This window comes from Fukomys damarensis, unplaced genomic scaffold (assembly GCF_012274545.1).
Source record: "Fukomys damarensis isolate Sample0158 unplaced genomic scaffold, DMR_v1.0_HiC HiC_scaffold_17, whole genome shotgun sequence".
Lineage (NCBI taxonomy): Eukaryota > Metazoa > Chordata > Mammalia > Rodentia > Bathyergidae > Fukomys > Fukomys damarensis.
Genome location: NW_022900929.1, coordinates 11,833,766 through 11,849,222, shown reverse-complemented (window position 1 = coordinate 11,849,222; position 15,457 = coordinate 11,833,766). Strand labels below are relative to the sequence as shown.

The following is a 15,457-nucleotide window of genomic DNA, read 5'->3' as shown; positions in this document are numbered from 1 at the left end:
CGAGGCAGGCCACCAAACTGCTGAGCTAAATCCCCGGCCCTGCCTTTTGTTTCTTTTGACCTAACCAGGCATGGGATACTGTCTGATCAATATATACACATTCATCAAAAATGTCCAGATTTTGCATACATGGGATCTAATATAACAAAAAGTCACTTACTCTGGTGGAGGCATTTTTGAGGGCTCAACATCTCGCAGAAATTCACACTGGAGAGCCTGCTCAGCAGTGCAGCGCTTACTAGGATCCAAGGCGAGCATGTAATCAAATAAGTCTAGTGCAGCTGCAGGAATGCTAGCATGAGAGGATCACAAAAGTTATATACGTTTTCTGGACACAAGCTTTGGGTTTCTTTAGGAATGTTACTTTAATGTAATTTATTATCAATTAAAATTTTTAAATTGTTATTTTAAATGCTAGTATTTATATACTTATAATACTTCACTGAATGCCAAATTTTCTTTGAAGAACTATTTCACTATTTTAACACAATTTTTTTAACTACGTGGCAAGCAGTAGTATATCATCTATGGGCAATCTGCTACTGTATTTTATTTTAAAAGCTGAACATTAATTTTTTGTTCTTTTTTAGAGACAGGGTCTCACTGTATAGCTCAGGCTAGCCTTGAACTCACTATGTAGCCCAGGTTGACCTGAAACCCTCAGTGATTCTCCTGCCTCAGCCTTCTGAGTGCTGGGATTACAGGTGTGTGCCACCATGCCCGGGTGAACAAAATAATAGTTTCTTAAAGCAAAAACCTAAGCTCAAGTAACTTAAAAGATGTTCTTCTAAGAAAAATGTAAAACTGTATTTTCAAAATTCTCTCATGTAAGCAAACACATCAAACATATAATCCAAATCACTGATTCCATCAAGATGTTAAAAGACAATTTGCATGCTGCAAAAGGAAATTCAAGATTGTGACAATCTAGTTCAGGTCAACAGAACAAGGACAGAATGATATTTAGAATTCATAAGTAACTTTAAAAAAATATTCAATGCAATATGGATGTTTAAGCATCCCTTTCTTACAAAACAAACTCTTCTCTTAACTTTCGGCGATATTGCTTCTTTGGTTTCATAGTGTTGAAATATGGTAGCTTGATTACATCAGGCCACACTGCTGGACACGGACTCCCACATATACGGCTAAACAACACACAAAAAAGGATTACATCAGTATATGCTAAATAGAAAAATAATACAGACAACTGTTAAATATTGACTTATTTTTAAATTGAAGCCTTCATACAATGTGTAATTAAGTATTTTAGAGTTCTGAATTTACTCACTTAAAAAAAAATCACTCTATTTTCAGTGATGCTTCTAAAAACCCAAGCATCTGGTTCCTAGAGAGGACCTTCATGCTGGAAAATAACTAGCAAAAAGACTACAACTGCATGGAAAAATAGAAGACCCTAAAGGTAACAAATTTTTAAATACTAAAGTTCTTATTGCAAGTAGTGCTACTGATCACAAGCTTATCTACCTTGAAAATCCTAATTAAACTATTAATTAGTGAATTCTTAATATATTTATAGAATACTTAAGCAAAGAGGCAACTCCAGCTAGTGAATATTTTTAAAGTATTTAATAAATGAAATATTGGCTAAATATAACCGAGTACATCAAACTTTAAAGATACATGAGTACTGCCTATAAAACTGCGATGATCTTCACAAGTAACAAGAAAATGTACATGCATCACTGAAGAAAATGAGAAATTTTATACGTGCATAAAATATTATGAATTGATATACGTGGTAGTCAAAGTTGCCAGGCATTTTTTAGATGAACTTCAGAATGTTAGTTCAAAAATACTTCTGCGGCATTTTCATGTTCAAATTTATGCCACTGAACTATACTTTATCTCAGTAGTTTAGTGTGCAAATTTTTAAATATATTAAGATCTTATTTGTAATCCTATCTTGCTTTTCATGACCACCTCAACTTGCTTTTTTAGGGAAAAGGGCCAAAATCTGAGCAGGGGCTTGCTAGGGAGTAGTCCGTCTCATCTTTCAACACACTTCCTTGCAGACAGCTCTTTCATGTTCTTGTCTTTCTTCTCTCTAGATCTATGTAGCTAAATCATCTTTTCACTTCTCAAGATTCAAATGAAGTCTTTCTGCTAAGTTCTCTATTCCACAGTGTTACTCAAAATGGCCATTCTTTGCCTACTACTTGTTTGGCACCCATTTCTCCCTAATGTACATTTTAGTGATTTACATATCCATTTCTATTATAGTTCAGAAACTGTCTTGTTTTTCAAGACTTCTCTAGGGAAATACATAAATATAAATAACGAATTCTAGGTACATGATGTACATTAATAGAGAGTGTAAATCATATTGGAATAGTGGAAATAAAAGTTTCTATTGCACACAGGCAAGATAACTTAACTGAGGTTAAAGGGGAGAGAAATTTTGGTTATAATTCCAAGGATGAGGAAGCTACAAAAACATGGAAAAAGTGTTAAGAAAAGCATCACTGGCAGAGGCATGGAAGTAGAAAAGAAAACACATCTGAGAAAACTAAATAAATGCAGATGGAATTTCAGGCTCAGGGAGGTGAGCTAAAGTGTGTTTCTGGGGTTACAGTCACTTTGCATTCCTACAATGAAAACAAACTCTGGAGACAAACTTTAGATCTGAATTCTGTGTAATACTGATCAAACTGCACTTCTTAGGAATCTGCTTTTCTTTTATAAAGTGGAGAATAATTTTACTTCAGTGCTACAAAAATAAACTAGCCACCTCCCTGTTAACAATCATAATAAACACAAGATTATTACCCTTAAAAGGAATTTCTATTATTATATATGCTGGTGGAAAATAATAATACTAAAGTTGTATAACTAGTAGCAGCATACAGGATGGAATGGAAAAATTGAGAAACTAGGGAAACAGGTACAAGAGCAACTGCTAACCTTGTAATGCACCATATGCTAACATATATACAAACTTGAGGTCCCTTTGGGAAATACATTGTGCTGTACTAAACAACAGACTTCTATGTGAAAGCATATGATGCCTTATATTTTTTCAAAGGGTGCTAGGGTAAAATCACCTATACACCTTTCTCTTCAATTATTGGGTCTGAATTTTGTGACACATGAATGGAGTTAAAACTGTTGACCTCCAAGACAATGTTGATAGAATTCAACTGCTGCTCTGAACTTAAAAATTTAGAAATGGTTATCTTTGCACTGCTTAGTATTACTATCCAAGTAATATCACACTTCCTTTTGCCTTAGATATATCTCAGTGAGATTTTTTTTTTATTACTGTTAGTCCACTATATTTTCTAAGTAATTATTTAAGAAAACTACTAAGTTTCAAAATCTGACAAAAATTTTAAATAGCCATCAAGACATTACAGTTCTGGAGTTTTAGAAGTTGTTTTTGAGGCTTTCCAGATATACAGTCATTTTACTAAATAGAATCTTTCCCCCACAACAAATGTATGTACTTGTCTCTGTGTTATGTACATTACACACATAACCATGGTTTGTTATATTATGTGTCAATTCTCAGGTAAAATGAAGATGCGACACAATGTTGACTTTGGTGCTGATTTTATTGGAAGTACTTATCATTGTTAACCCCTGGGAAGGCTGATTCTGGTTTGAGAAATACAAAACACATCATAAAGGTAGTATCAGTTACACACAGAAATTCACACATGCCTCCTGTAGAGAAAGGACTCCGTTATTCCTTTTTACTATGAGCTGTAACTTCTGTAGCTTTTAAATTTTTAAAAGATGCTTTGATTTTATCAATTGACTTATAAAGTCTATTAATTTCATCATCAGTATTTCCTACAATAGACTATTAAAGTCATAAATGTATTTATATTTCCTAATAAGTATTCCCTCTTATATTCAAAGGAAAAATACCAGTTGGGCCTAGTAAAAGTACTATTATTTTAGTGTAATGACATATGCTTTGCATTGGTACTGTATACAGCAGCAGTGCTAAAAAGTGGAGTCCAAAGATCCCTGGGTTCCCCTAGGCCTCTCAGTGTTCTGACAAACATCCCAAAGACATTATTTGCTTTTTTTCAATGTGTTAACTTGCACAAATGGCATAAAAACCATGTTGGACAAAACTATTGGCATCTTAAAAATGATTCATGCCATTCCAAGAGTGGAGGAGCCAGTTTCACTTGAGAATGTACATATTGAAGCAGCAGTTATTAAATGTTAACATTTGAACATAGACATATCTTTAAAATATTGTGATAAAATGGGAAATTTACTTCTGCTGCATGTACAAAATGTGTATGCGCACACACACACAATTAGTTATCATAAAGAGAAATACTTGTCAGTATTTGAGCTACGAGCTCAAGTAGCTGCATTTTCAATGGACCATTATGTCTACCTATAAGAACTATCAATAAGCTATTGGTCATTCATTGAGTATTTGCAGTTTTCTCAAATGTGAACAAATCAGCTTTCAATTTCAAGGAAAACAAACAGTATTTATCATTAATTATAAAATTGTAATTTTAAGAGAAAATCAGAGTACTGGAAGACCTATATCCACCAGCATGAGCTTTGATACCTTTGCATTACATAGCTTTCCTGATGAGATTAGTGGTGATAACAAATACATAGTTATATTTGGAAGTATTTTTTTCGAATGACCAATAATGTGTAATGTTACAAAATCATCACAGATAACTTCATTCTGAGCCCGAGATAGACCAATGAGCTCTACTCAATAAAGTATAAAATATTCCTTCAAATAAATTTGGACTGCACACTTCAACTAACCAGTCAATTAAGACTTCCACTAATCAGACATGAAAAACTACTTAACAATGTCATTTATTTCAGCAACTTTTATTTTGTAAAATATATTTTTAATTAAAAAGGTTATTTACATTACATTAAAATTCACAAATTTTTCAATTTTAACTTCTAATATGGAAATTACTACTATAATCCACATATACAAAAGGTGAAATCTTTAAGAATGTTTTATCATAAAGAAGTTGTGAGACCAAAGTTTGAAATGCATTGTCTACAGAATATTTTATGTATTAGTTTATGAAAGTGTATGATTCATTTTTAAAAATAATTTCATCTGTGTGACTACCTAGGCCTGAGGCATTATGTATTTCAGGGGGTTGTGGTGGTAATCAGACAGAAGCAGGATTCTTTTCATTCTCATCTTTTGTTTTGCTTTGTTTTTGAGACAAGATCTCACCATGTAGTCAGTCCAGGCTGGCTTCCAACTTACTATGTAGCCCAGGCTGACGTTGAACTCAAGGCAGTTCTCCTGCCTCAGCCTCCAGAGTGTTGGGATCACAGACATGCGCCACCACACCTGGCTCATTCTCATCTATTTTTGGTTTCTTCCATGATTAAGACTTTTATTTTATAAGCAATATAGATGATATAAAGGCTCTTTTGCTGGCCGTCAGAAGCTTGGAATTGAGTCTGACACTTGTATAATTTGTCTATGGCCACAAAGAAAACATTTTTTGCCATCATACATCACATTTAGTCCTCCCATGATTTCCACTTTCTTCTATCACTTTTTAACCCATGCTTCTATTAACAAAACTACATTTGCATAATATACTTTGAGAAACAAAGCAAATTTTAAATAATTGTTGTGGTATATAAAGCTCTCTAAGAGATTCTGATTAGTAACTCCAACTTCTGATCATTTTACATGTACTGTATAATATTGGGCCCCGATGTCATCAAGGTTGAACCTTTATGTAAAGGAAACGATCTGGCAATATCAACTAAGGCAAGGAACAGTAGACTGTACCAGGAAACTTATTTATTTCTTACAACTCTAATCATTTTATTGGTTCTGTCTTCAATTATGAAGAAACAAATTTAGTGTATTGTTAAACTTACCCTAAGTCACAAGAGCCAAAAGTACCTGAGCTGGCATTAGAACCCACCACATTGAACGATTCCAAAGCCCACACTTCTCAATACTCTGCTGCCTCATTACAATCAAGAGACACTTGTTTATCAGAAGTTTCTTTTATTTTCTTTTCAAAAAATTAAGTCAAAACTGAAGCATTTCATTGTATTAAAAACATTTAATGTCTTAATAAAAACATGCAGAAATATATAGGCCAGAGAATTCATGTTCCCCTCCCTAGCCTTCTCTGAAGTCCACGTTAAGACTTAACAATTCCAGATTCTTTTGATATGCTTTACTTAAATGGGATCAACTAACCACAGCCTTCCGTAAAAATGCTTTTCCACGTTAGGATCTCCAGAACAACCATTCCTGGGTAACTGCAGTATGCTACTAAGGGAATGGTCTGACCTTTTTTCATTACATAGTCCACTAACTGATTTGATGTATTCATAAAACAAAGCAAGGAACACTTATGTCTCGGTTCTTTATTTTCCTGTTCCTTCTCTTCATTCAGATCTCTGCTCTTCCTTGATCCTTCGTATAGTAATTACTTATTCCTGCATTCATTATCCCATTTCATTTCTTACTGCTTTATAAATTTTACACATTTATTTTGTATGCTTCCCCTACCGGAAAGCAGAAACATTTGTTTTGTCTTCTTCCTCAGTCCCCGCTGCATCTGGAGTCCCCAGGAATTGGCAACAACCAGTAATCAATAAATACTGCTTCACTGTACAGTGAGATCTGAAATATCTGTATCCAAAAGGTTTTAGTTATAATTCAGTTTCAACACGATATGTCAAATTTTCCTTCCTTTTACATTTCTTGAGTATACTTTCCCATCAATAGTCAAATTTCAAAAACTCTTTTGAAAATCTCATGAGGGATGTACTGATTAACAGAGGATGAATGATCAACTTTTTTTAAAAAATTAAGGATTCTAGCCAAAAATGAGCTGTGTCTCTCCAGCAGTTTTCCTCAAGTAACAATTGTTAGTGGAGCATGTGCGTTTTCAATATTCCTGGGGTATATACATTCTGGTGATTTCATTAAAGGCCTATTTGCCCCTCGACTATGTTATCTAACTGGTTTTTATTAATATACATTTTTAAAACTATTGTTTTTAGTATATAATATATAGGTATACATTGTGGTGTGATTTTTTTCTTCCTGTCACTTCACCAAAATTTTTTATTTTGAGGTGCTTTGAGTGATTCCTTCGATGCTCTGTGTATACAATGTTAGCATATGTAAATTACAACAGTACTGTCTTCACCTTTACACTATATGTAGCTTGTACAGTTTCACTATTCTAATACTACTAACTTGCTAGTACTTCAAACACTATTAAAAATTATTCCAGAAGATAGGGTTTTCTCACTTTCATTTAATTTCTAGTGTTTTACTACCAAGTATTACTTTGGCTACTGGTTTATGACACAAATTTTCATCATGTTAAATATCCCTTTACACTTAAATAAGAGTCTATATTTCTAGCACATGCCTATAAACCCTGATAATATATTATCTTCTATTAAAATAATGAATTATAACAAATGTCCTAAAACTTCTTGTACTCTTGGGACAAATCACACCTTACACTCTAAGTTTATTACCTAATGAAAAAGCTGAATACTATTTGTGAATAGCTTTCTTAGAAATTCTGGATTAATATCTTACAGAAAATTTTCATGCTGTCATGTCAAGTTCACTGTGTAAAAAGTTCCAGGAAATTTAATTCCCTCTCTTGTATGGTTTAAAGTTTAGATTGTTAACACTGTCTATAGATTCAAACCTTGAGTTTGTTTGCATCTTGGTAGTAATGTAACTCTAAATAAATTCTTTAAGATTTAGTTTTCTTAGCTATTAAGAGAAGACACTGGGTCGTTATGAAATTTAACTGAAATAATTTAAATGAAACTCTTAGCATACTTGCATAGTCTACAAACAAGATAAGATGGTAATAATCATTGACAGAAGCCCTTGTACCAAATAAAATCAGGATCAATACTTGGTTAAGTGAAAAATGTGTTAAGAGGGAATTATATGTATAAAAAAAGGATACACAGATAAATAATTCAAACATTTTATTTTAACTGAAAATTTATAAATACACAGTCACTCCCCAGTCTTAGACATGTACCAAAGGCTTTCTCTTTCAACAGAGTATTCACTGAATGGAATTCTGCATTAGTTTTCTTGCATAAACCACAGCCACAACAATCATCAAGGATTTTTAGTTTTGGTTTATAAAAAGCTAAAAATTAAAAATACTTTATGTTAAATCTAGATTTTTTTTTTTTACTTTTCTAATGATGCAGTTATGTGCCCACCCCTAAATACATAACAAAGTTTTAAAGCTTCTGCAAAGCACGGTATCTATATTTAAATGACACTAACTGTCATAAAACATTGGAAACCACCACCTACCTCTTGGTCATCCCCCTCTTTAACTGGTGGGATAAACGTGGTGTTTCTAGAAAGCGGTGACCTACCAGCTCCAAGCATTCAGCTTGCCATTTATCAATCAAATATTTACACAGAGGGAAGGGAGACTATTGATTAAACTAACTGTTCAACAGAAGCTTGGATAAGAAAGCTTCTAACTATGTTATTTTCTTACAGGATAATTTAAAGAACATTACAATTAATGGTTTCTAAATTATTTTCAAAATCTGCCTATGAAAATCTTGCAATCTGGTTGTTATCACAGCAATGCTTTGACAGAACTATTTCATACCCTTGGATTTTCCAACATATTCTAGAGTTAATTTTGGTGGACCAAGTAGTCTCAGAGTAACTTAATTTTAGTCAATTTCTTTTTTTTGTTTTAGATAATTAAAAAACAATTTTTGAGATAGGGTCTTGCTAACCTGAACTTCATGATCCTGACTCAGGCTCCCAAGTAAGTGGCATTATAGTTATGTGCCAGTATTGAAGTCAATTTCTATCTTTATAAAGTAAACGTCATTTTATTGTTACTCTCCTTTAATATTAAGATGAACTACAGGATTAATTTATATCATACATGTATGTGAATAAACCCAAGGCTACATCATCAGCTTTATTTATAAGTTGTACATTTCTTTGTATTACAGCTCATTAAGTGCCCTTATTCTGTTTATTTTGCTATTTTGTTTTTTCCTTTGCTTGTCAACTGACCACTTAACTTCATTTCATTTCTTAGTACTATTCAGTTATATGTCATTTAATGACAGGGACATGCTCTTAGTGCTACACTGTGAGGTGATTCTGTTGCTGTATGAACATCACAGTTACTTACACAAAACTACACAGTATAGTCAACCACCTGACATGGCCTCTTGATGCAATCAAGAGAGGCAATAAATATAAGCTGTGTGAGGTTGCTGCCAGAGGAACACAGTGTACTGTTTTATAATAAACTTTTTTTTTATAAGTAGAAATAGTAGATACTAAAACAATGATAACAGTACAGCACAGCATAGCATGTACATAAACCAGTAACACTACTGACAGTTCTTATTGTTAAGTATTATATGCTTACACAATTGTATGTGCTATACTTGGCAGCACAGTGGGTTTGCGTGGTATAACCAAAAAGTGAGTATTCCTTGCACTATATTACAAAAGCTGTGATGTCACTAGGTGACAGTAACTTTTCAACTTCATTACAATCTTCCAGCACCCACAGCACATATGCAGCCCACCACATATGGCAGGTTACTGACCAAAATGTCACTGAAAAGTTCGTGACTGTGATTTTTTTCCTAAAAACTAGTTTTACCAATGAATTTTTACATTTAAATTTTTTAGATATTTCCGTTTTTATATTAATGTTTAGCTTTACTCTATTTAAAGAATAAAGTCCAAATTATTTCAATGATGTGATTTACTCATATTTGCTTTTTCTATTATTATTTAACTATACTTTAAAAAATGGTAATTACCTTTGAGAAGTGTATTTCTTATTTTGGGAAGGACAAGTCCTTCATCCTTGTCTATTGATCTGTCACACAGTTACCAGGTTATTAAAAGAGTGAATTCTCGCTGGCTGGCCTTTCTCTGGCTGGTTCTCTATGGTGCTGCCCTAGGATTTACATAGACAGTCCTTTACCAACAAGAAACCCCCCAGCAGATGCGGCTACCCAACATTGAGCTTCTCATCCTTCAGAATATGAGTAAAGAAATTTTTGTTGTTTATCTTACCGAGTCTATGGTATTTAGGATACAGCAACAGAAAATGCACCAAGATACTCCTTTCTCTAACAACAATTTACCAAAATACCAAAAAGGGGAACATTAAATTTCTGGTCCAAGGTTTTTTTCAGGGGAGAGAAATAGCCCAAACTGTTAACTGTAATGATCCCCAAAAGAAGGGCTACTTGCCAATTCACAGGATATTCTTTTTATTTGATTAGTTCACTTTTTGGGGGTGATACCTTTCAAATTTATCAGATGAAACCAGAATCCTTCCCTAGTTGCTACTGGTTGTTGTATGCTTATTTTGTTCATTTGGAAAAGTAAAATTCTGTATTTGTGCCTCCTACCAACATCTTTTCTAAAAGACTTCATCCTTACGACTCTTACAAGTAACAAGTTGCAGTCTATATAAAATAAACAATAATTTACTGTAAAATATAAAATGAAGAGAAAGTTGACTAACATATATGAGAAACTGCTTATACTGGGGTCCTATGATAGGATCAAGTGAAGACCTCTGCCAGCCAAATCTATGCATATATTTTAGTGGGTATACATACACATAGATATTTATAAACATCTTTATGAATTTTTTTACAATATCCCAAAACATTAATTCTCCTTTTGTGCTATACCTTTAAAACAACTATCTGCCATTCATTCTCTCCTACTTCATATTACTCTTACTTCCCAGTCCTGTTATTTCAGCTTCAAGTCTTTTGAATTATTCACCACTAACACACACACACAGATCTAGGACAGTAAAATCCTTAATTTTAATTGAACAAGTATTCAAGGGTGTGCATTCTAGGTTCTCCTCCATTTAGTAGTCATCAGGCTTCAAGAGAACCAGGCTGGTTCTCCTCATGAAGTATGCTTGAAAATGTTAAGTTTCTTGTGGAGTGTGAGACCCCCCCATCCTCACAAATATTATCAGCAGCAGCTTACCTTATTAATTCTAGTTGTGCAAGTTCCTGATTTGCTTGAAATATAGGTTTTTTAGTGAAGAGTTCACCAAGTATACATCTAATGGAAAAAATACTGATTATTACCAAATGATTTTATTCACTATGCTAAGTTTTAAGTAAAATGTGCCATCAATGAATCTGTCTTACCCACAGCTCCAAACATCAATAGCTGGTGTATATCGTTCTTCTCCTAACAGCAGCTCAGGTGGGCGGTACCATAAAGTGATGACCTTGTTAGTATATGGTCGACTAAAAAACACAGAAAACACTCTTCAGAGTTAGTATTTATTGGAAGCGATTCATTTAGGAAATATAATTTTAATTATCAAAGAAATCATGTAATTCTAACTAAAACCACTTTCATCTACTTAGTAAATACAGATATAGTAAGGCATTTAATATGTGATCATAAAAGGCACCTGAGAACAACATGATTAACTAAAAATTTATCTTCATTCATGAAAATAAGAATAAGAAGTAGTTGGCTGTTATCAACCATAATTCGATAAAAGGTCACAAACTCAACTGCCAAATAATGTTTTCCTTATCCATAAAAACTATTAAAATGATGAACCAATTTAAACAGAGCTAGTTGATTTTGGCCAAATCTGGCAAATTACTAACAGGTGACAATACACAATTCAAATTGGGATCAGCCAATGAAAATTGTTTTGTTTTGTTTTTGTTTAGTTTGCAGTACCAGGGAGTGGACACAGAGCAAGTGTTCTACCACTGAGCTATAACCTAGTCCCCAAATGTTTTTAACTGAGTGTATCTTAGACAGTAGTTCATTAACACTGACCCTCTCAGATTTGTGAATAGAAAAGCATGAAAATGTAGACTATAGTACTCGAGGTCTGTTTGACAAAGCCCACTACTAGTAGGTACAATTTTTTAGATGACTTGTCACCTCTAGAAAGAGGAATATACAATTACCTCTTTTGCTGCCAAAGAAGAAACTATCTAGCCATGTCATAGTAGAGTCCAGTTTAACTATCACAGTATCTATTCCCTGGCAAAGTGCATTTATTCCACAGAATGGTCACAGTCTACCTGATTCAGATGAATGAAGAATGTTCTATAAAATCAGACAGAGGAAGTTCAACTGTTAAGAGTGTGTGTGTGTGTGTGTGTGTGTGTGACACACACACACTTCAGGCTGATCACCTATGTCTTCACATCAATTCTAAACCTCTTCTTTCCTGATGTCTTACAAATCACAAAAACTCAAAGGACATATTATAGGAAATTTTCCAGAAAAGCTGTAGTCCAAACCCATTTACCTGAGATTGGCTTGGACCTGGACCAATTTTGAGAAGGAAAAAAAAAAAAAAAAAAAAAAAAAAAGCACAGAACTTTTAAAACAATTCCCTCTTGCCTACCACAGACTTAAAATTCCACACAGCATAAAATGTGTCTGACCTTCTCTACCCCACTGAGCCAAATTTCAAATTTCACCAAGTAACTTAAGCACTAGTATGACAAGTGATCAATTTGGGCATCACATCATCACCACAGACAAGACTATGCTAAACATTCCACAGAGAGAAAATACTATAACTTTGGTTAAAACTGAAAATAAAGGGTCGGGGATTTAGCTCAGTGGCTCCGCTGCCTGCCTTGTAAGTGGCAAGGTCCCAAGTTCGATCCCCGGTACAAAAAAACAAAAAAGGAAAAACAACAAGAACAACAACAAATCAAAAACCTGAAAATAAAGAGAACAGTCTAAGATTTTTAACAACAAATTAGGGTTAGATTTTTCTAGTATTATTAATGTAGTTCTAGTGATTTTGTTTGCTTACTGGCATCACTTATCTCCACACATTCCAGAGTGTTAAGTCCAGCTACTCTAGACTCAGTCATTCCTTTACAACTGTCTACCTGTTCGTGCCTGAAGTCTTTAACACATTTACAATGCGGCTGTAATTCGTATGTCTTGCTGCTGGGTGGCTCTGAACCACTGTAGTACACACACAACTGTCTCATCGATTGGCATGGGACAGTCCCATCAGGTATTACTAACTGCCTGATGGGACAGTCGTGCACATACCACTCATGGGTCAAGCCAGCAGGAATATGTAAAAGTTGAAACTGTTCCGAGATTTTACTTACTTATATCTTATAATTCCTTCACTACATAGTGAAAGATCCACCTCCACAGAAATCTAATCTCTATTCACAATAATTTTCTTCACATGCTTAGCATGGTCTTAATTCTCTACTTCGGATTTCCATCTTCACAGGAATTCAAAAGACCTTACAACACAAATCCCAGAACAACGGCAGGTGCAGGGCACCTTACTGTAAATAGCACAGCAGACTCAGGTGACACACACAAGTTAGCTGGACAGAACAAAATTTAAGTATTATGACTAGTTTCCAAGATACTTCAAGGGTCTGTATGCATTTGAAATCTACAGTCATGTTACAAAAGCAACAAAATAACTAGTCTCAAAGAAATGCTCCAATTAATATAAATCTATGCAAATCACAGATTTTTATCTTTACATTTTGAATTTTGGAGGAACTATGTAAGTTCAGGTGACTGAGTTGTATTGAAAAGGAATATTTAAATACAAGATTAGCAGCCAGGTATGGTGGCACATGCCTGTAATCCCAGGACTTGGGAGACTGAGGCAGGAGGATAGCTGAGTTCGAGATCAGCCTGGGCTACATAGTGAGTTCCAGGTCAGTCTGAACTACATAGTGAGACCCTGTCTCAAAACACCAAAACAAAACAAAACAAAACAAAACACAGTATTAAGTTCTAGGCAGTATTTATTTATTACAGTTATCATTAGCAGTTAGAAGTAACTTAATTTTTTATGCTCAAGTTTGCAGCAATACATACTAAAAAAAGTCTGCAAAAGTCATTCTTTTACACTGTAATTGACAGAGTTCTTGAGACAGCCTTTAGTTAACTACCTATATAAAAAAAATCATGGCTTTTTAATCCCTATCTAGCTTCTGGAATCAGAAATCCAACATTCATTCTTGATTCTTCTTTCCATCAAATAGCATAGCAAACTAGTTCCTTATTCTAACTGTTCTTCGCAAATTTGACAGCTACAACAAAAGCCCAAACCACTATTACTACTGCAGAGTCTGCACTGGTTTCCCTGCTTCACCTCTCATCCTCAGCCCTCACTTCTTTTTAAAACATGTTTGTAATAACAGTTTTTAAAGCATAAAACCAGATCCTATCAGCTGTTTGCTTTAAAAATGTCCAGTGAGTTCCCACTGTTAACTAAAATTTTACTTACCTCAGTTGCTAACACTGTACAGGGAGGATCATGCCTATGTTACTGATGACACTGGACAACTCTGTTATCCTTACACCTTCCAAGTCTGCTCCCAAACTGCCTGAGTCCCTTCTACTTTATAGCTGTAATATTCTTTGTCTAGGTCTTAAGTCTTCTCACTCTCGTCACTCAGGTCTTAGCCCAATTTACTTCTCAAAGAGATGCATCCTAACTGCCCCAATGAAAATTACCCCTGCCGCCACCTACCCCCCAGTATGGGTCCTACAAGCCACTATTTTTGTGTGCTTTGTAGTTCGTACTATTTTAAATTATTTCCCCTATCCCACATGTTACTAACCTCCCTCATCACCATGAAAATGGAACCAGGAATTTGGTCTGTCTTTAACAACTCTCTAGTACACAGCCAATAGATATTGGGTACGTCAGTGTCTGGGATACAGGTCACTTATTTATCCATTTGATGGACTGACTTATGTCATAACTATGTAACAATAATAAACTATCTCATGCTTTCTTTTACTCTTCCTCTCTATATTCACTTCTGTTTTCTGCATGTGGAAAACTTTTAAAATGTATAGATCATCACATTCCCATAGAAAAATTAAACTATTCTTTTCAAACTGATATTGTCATCTTACTAAGGACATCTGACTTGGTTGTCTATTCTACACATGAACTTAGTAGCCTATAAATACCTCCACTGTACCACATCCAAACGTAAGTTTATTACCTTTTGCTGCAAAATGCTTCTCTCCTGCTTCATGTCTCATCAAACAGCATCACCGTTTGTGGCAGAGCCTGACAGCTGTCCTCTAAAACTCTTTTCTTCCTTTCTTTGGCAGCTGCCCAGCTATGCTACATTGCCCATCCTCACTGCAGTGAGGCGTGGCCACATGACAAAGTGCTCTCCCATGGAGGACGACAAGTGCCAAGTGCCATTTTTAGGCCTCACTCATGGGAGCTTCTCCCTCTCTTCTCATTTCTGACAACAGCCTTGGAAGACATGTACAGAAGATGGCAGATCTTCCAACCTGGCTTCCTGGATCCCTATATGGAACAGTCACCACGTGATCTGATGTTATGAGTAAATATTAATGGTATACTGAAGTAAGCAACAACTATTCAGTATGAGTAAGTGAGAAATATATTTA

The 15,457-nt window shown here is 34.5% G+C and overlaps 1 protein-coding gene across 1 annotated transcript in view; it reads right to left on the bottom strand.

Moving 5' to 3' along the window:
* Cdk13 (cyclin dependent kinase 13) overlaps positions 1 to 15,457 on the bottom strand; it is a gene marked incomplete at its 5' end in the record, with an annotated part of 100,149 nt that overhangs the window by 14,271 nt on the left and 70,421 nt on the right. The window contains 4 exons of the mRNA XM_010610870.2: positions 161 to 292; positions 1,032 to 1,148; positions 11,024 to 11,101; positions 11,191 to 11,292. Coding sequence (XP_010609172.1) covers positions 161 to 292; positions 1,032 to 1,148; positions 11,024 to 11,101; positions 11,191 to 11,292 — 429 coding nt within the window. The remainder of the gene's footprint in view (positions 1 to 160; positions 293 to 1,031; positions 1,149 to 11,023; positions 11,102 to 11,190; positions 11,293 to 15,457) is intronic.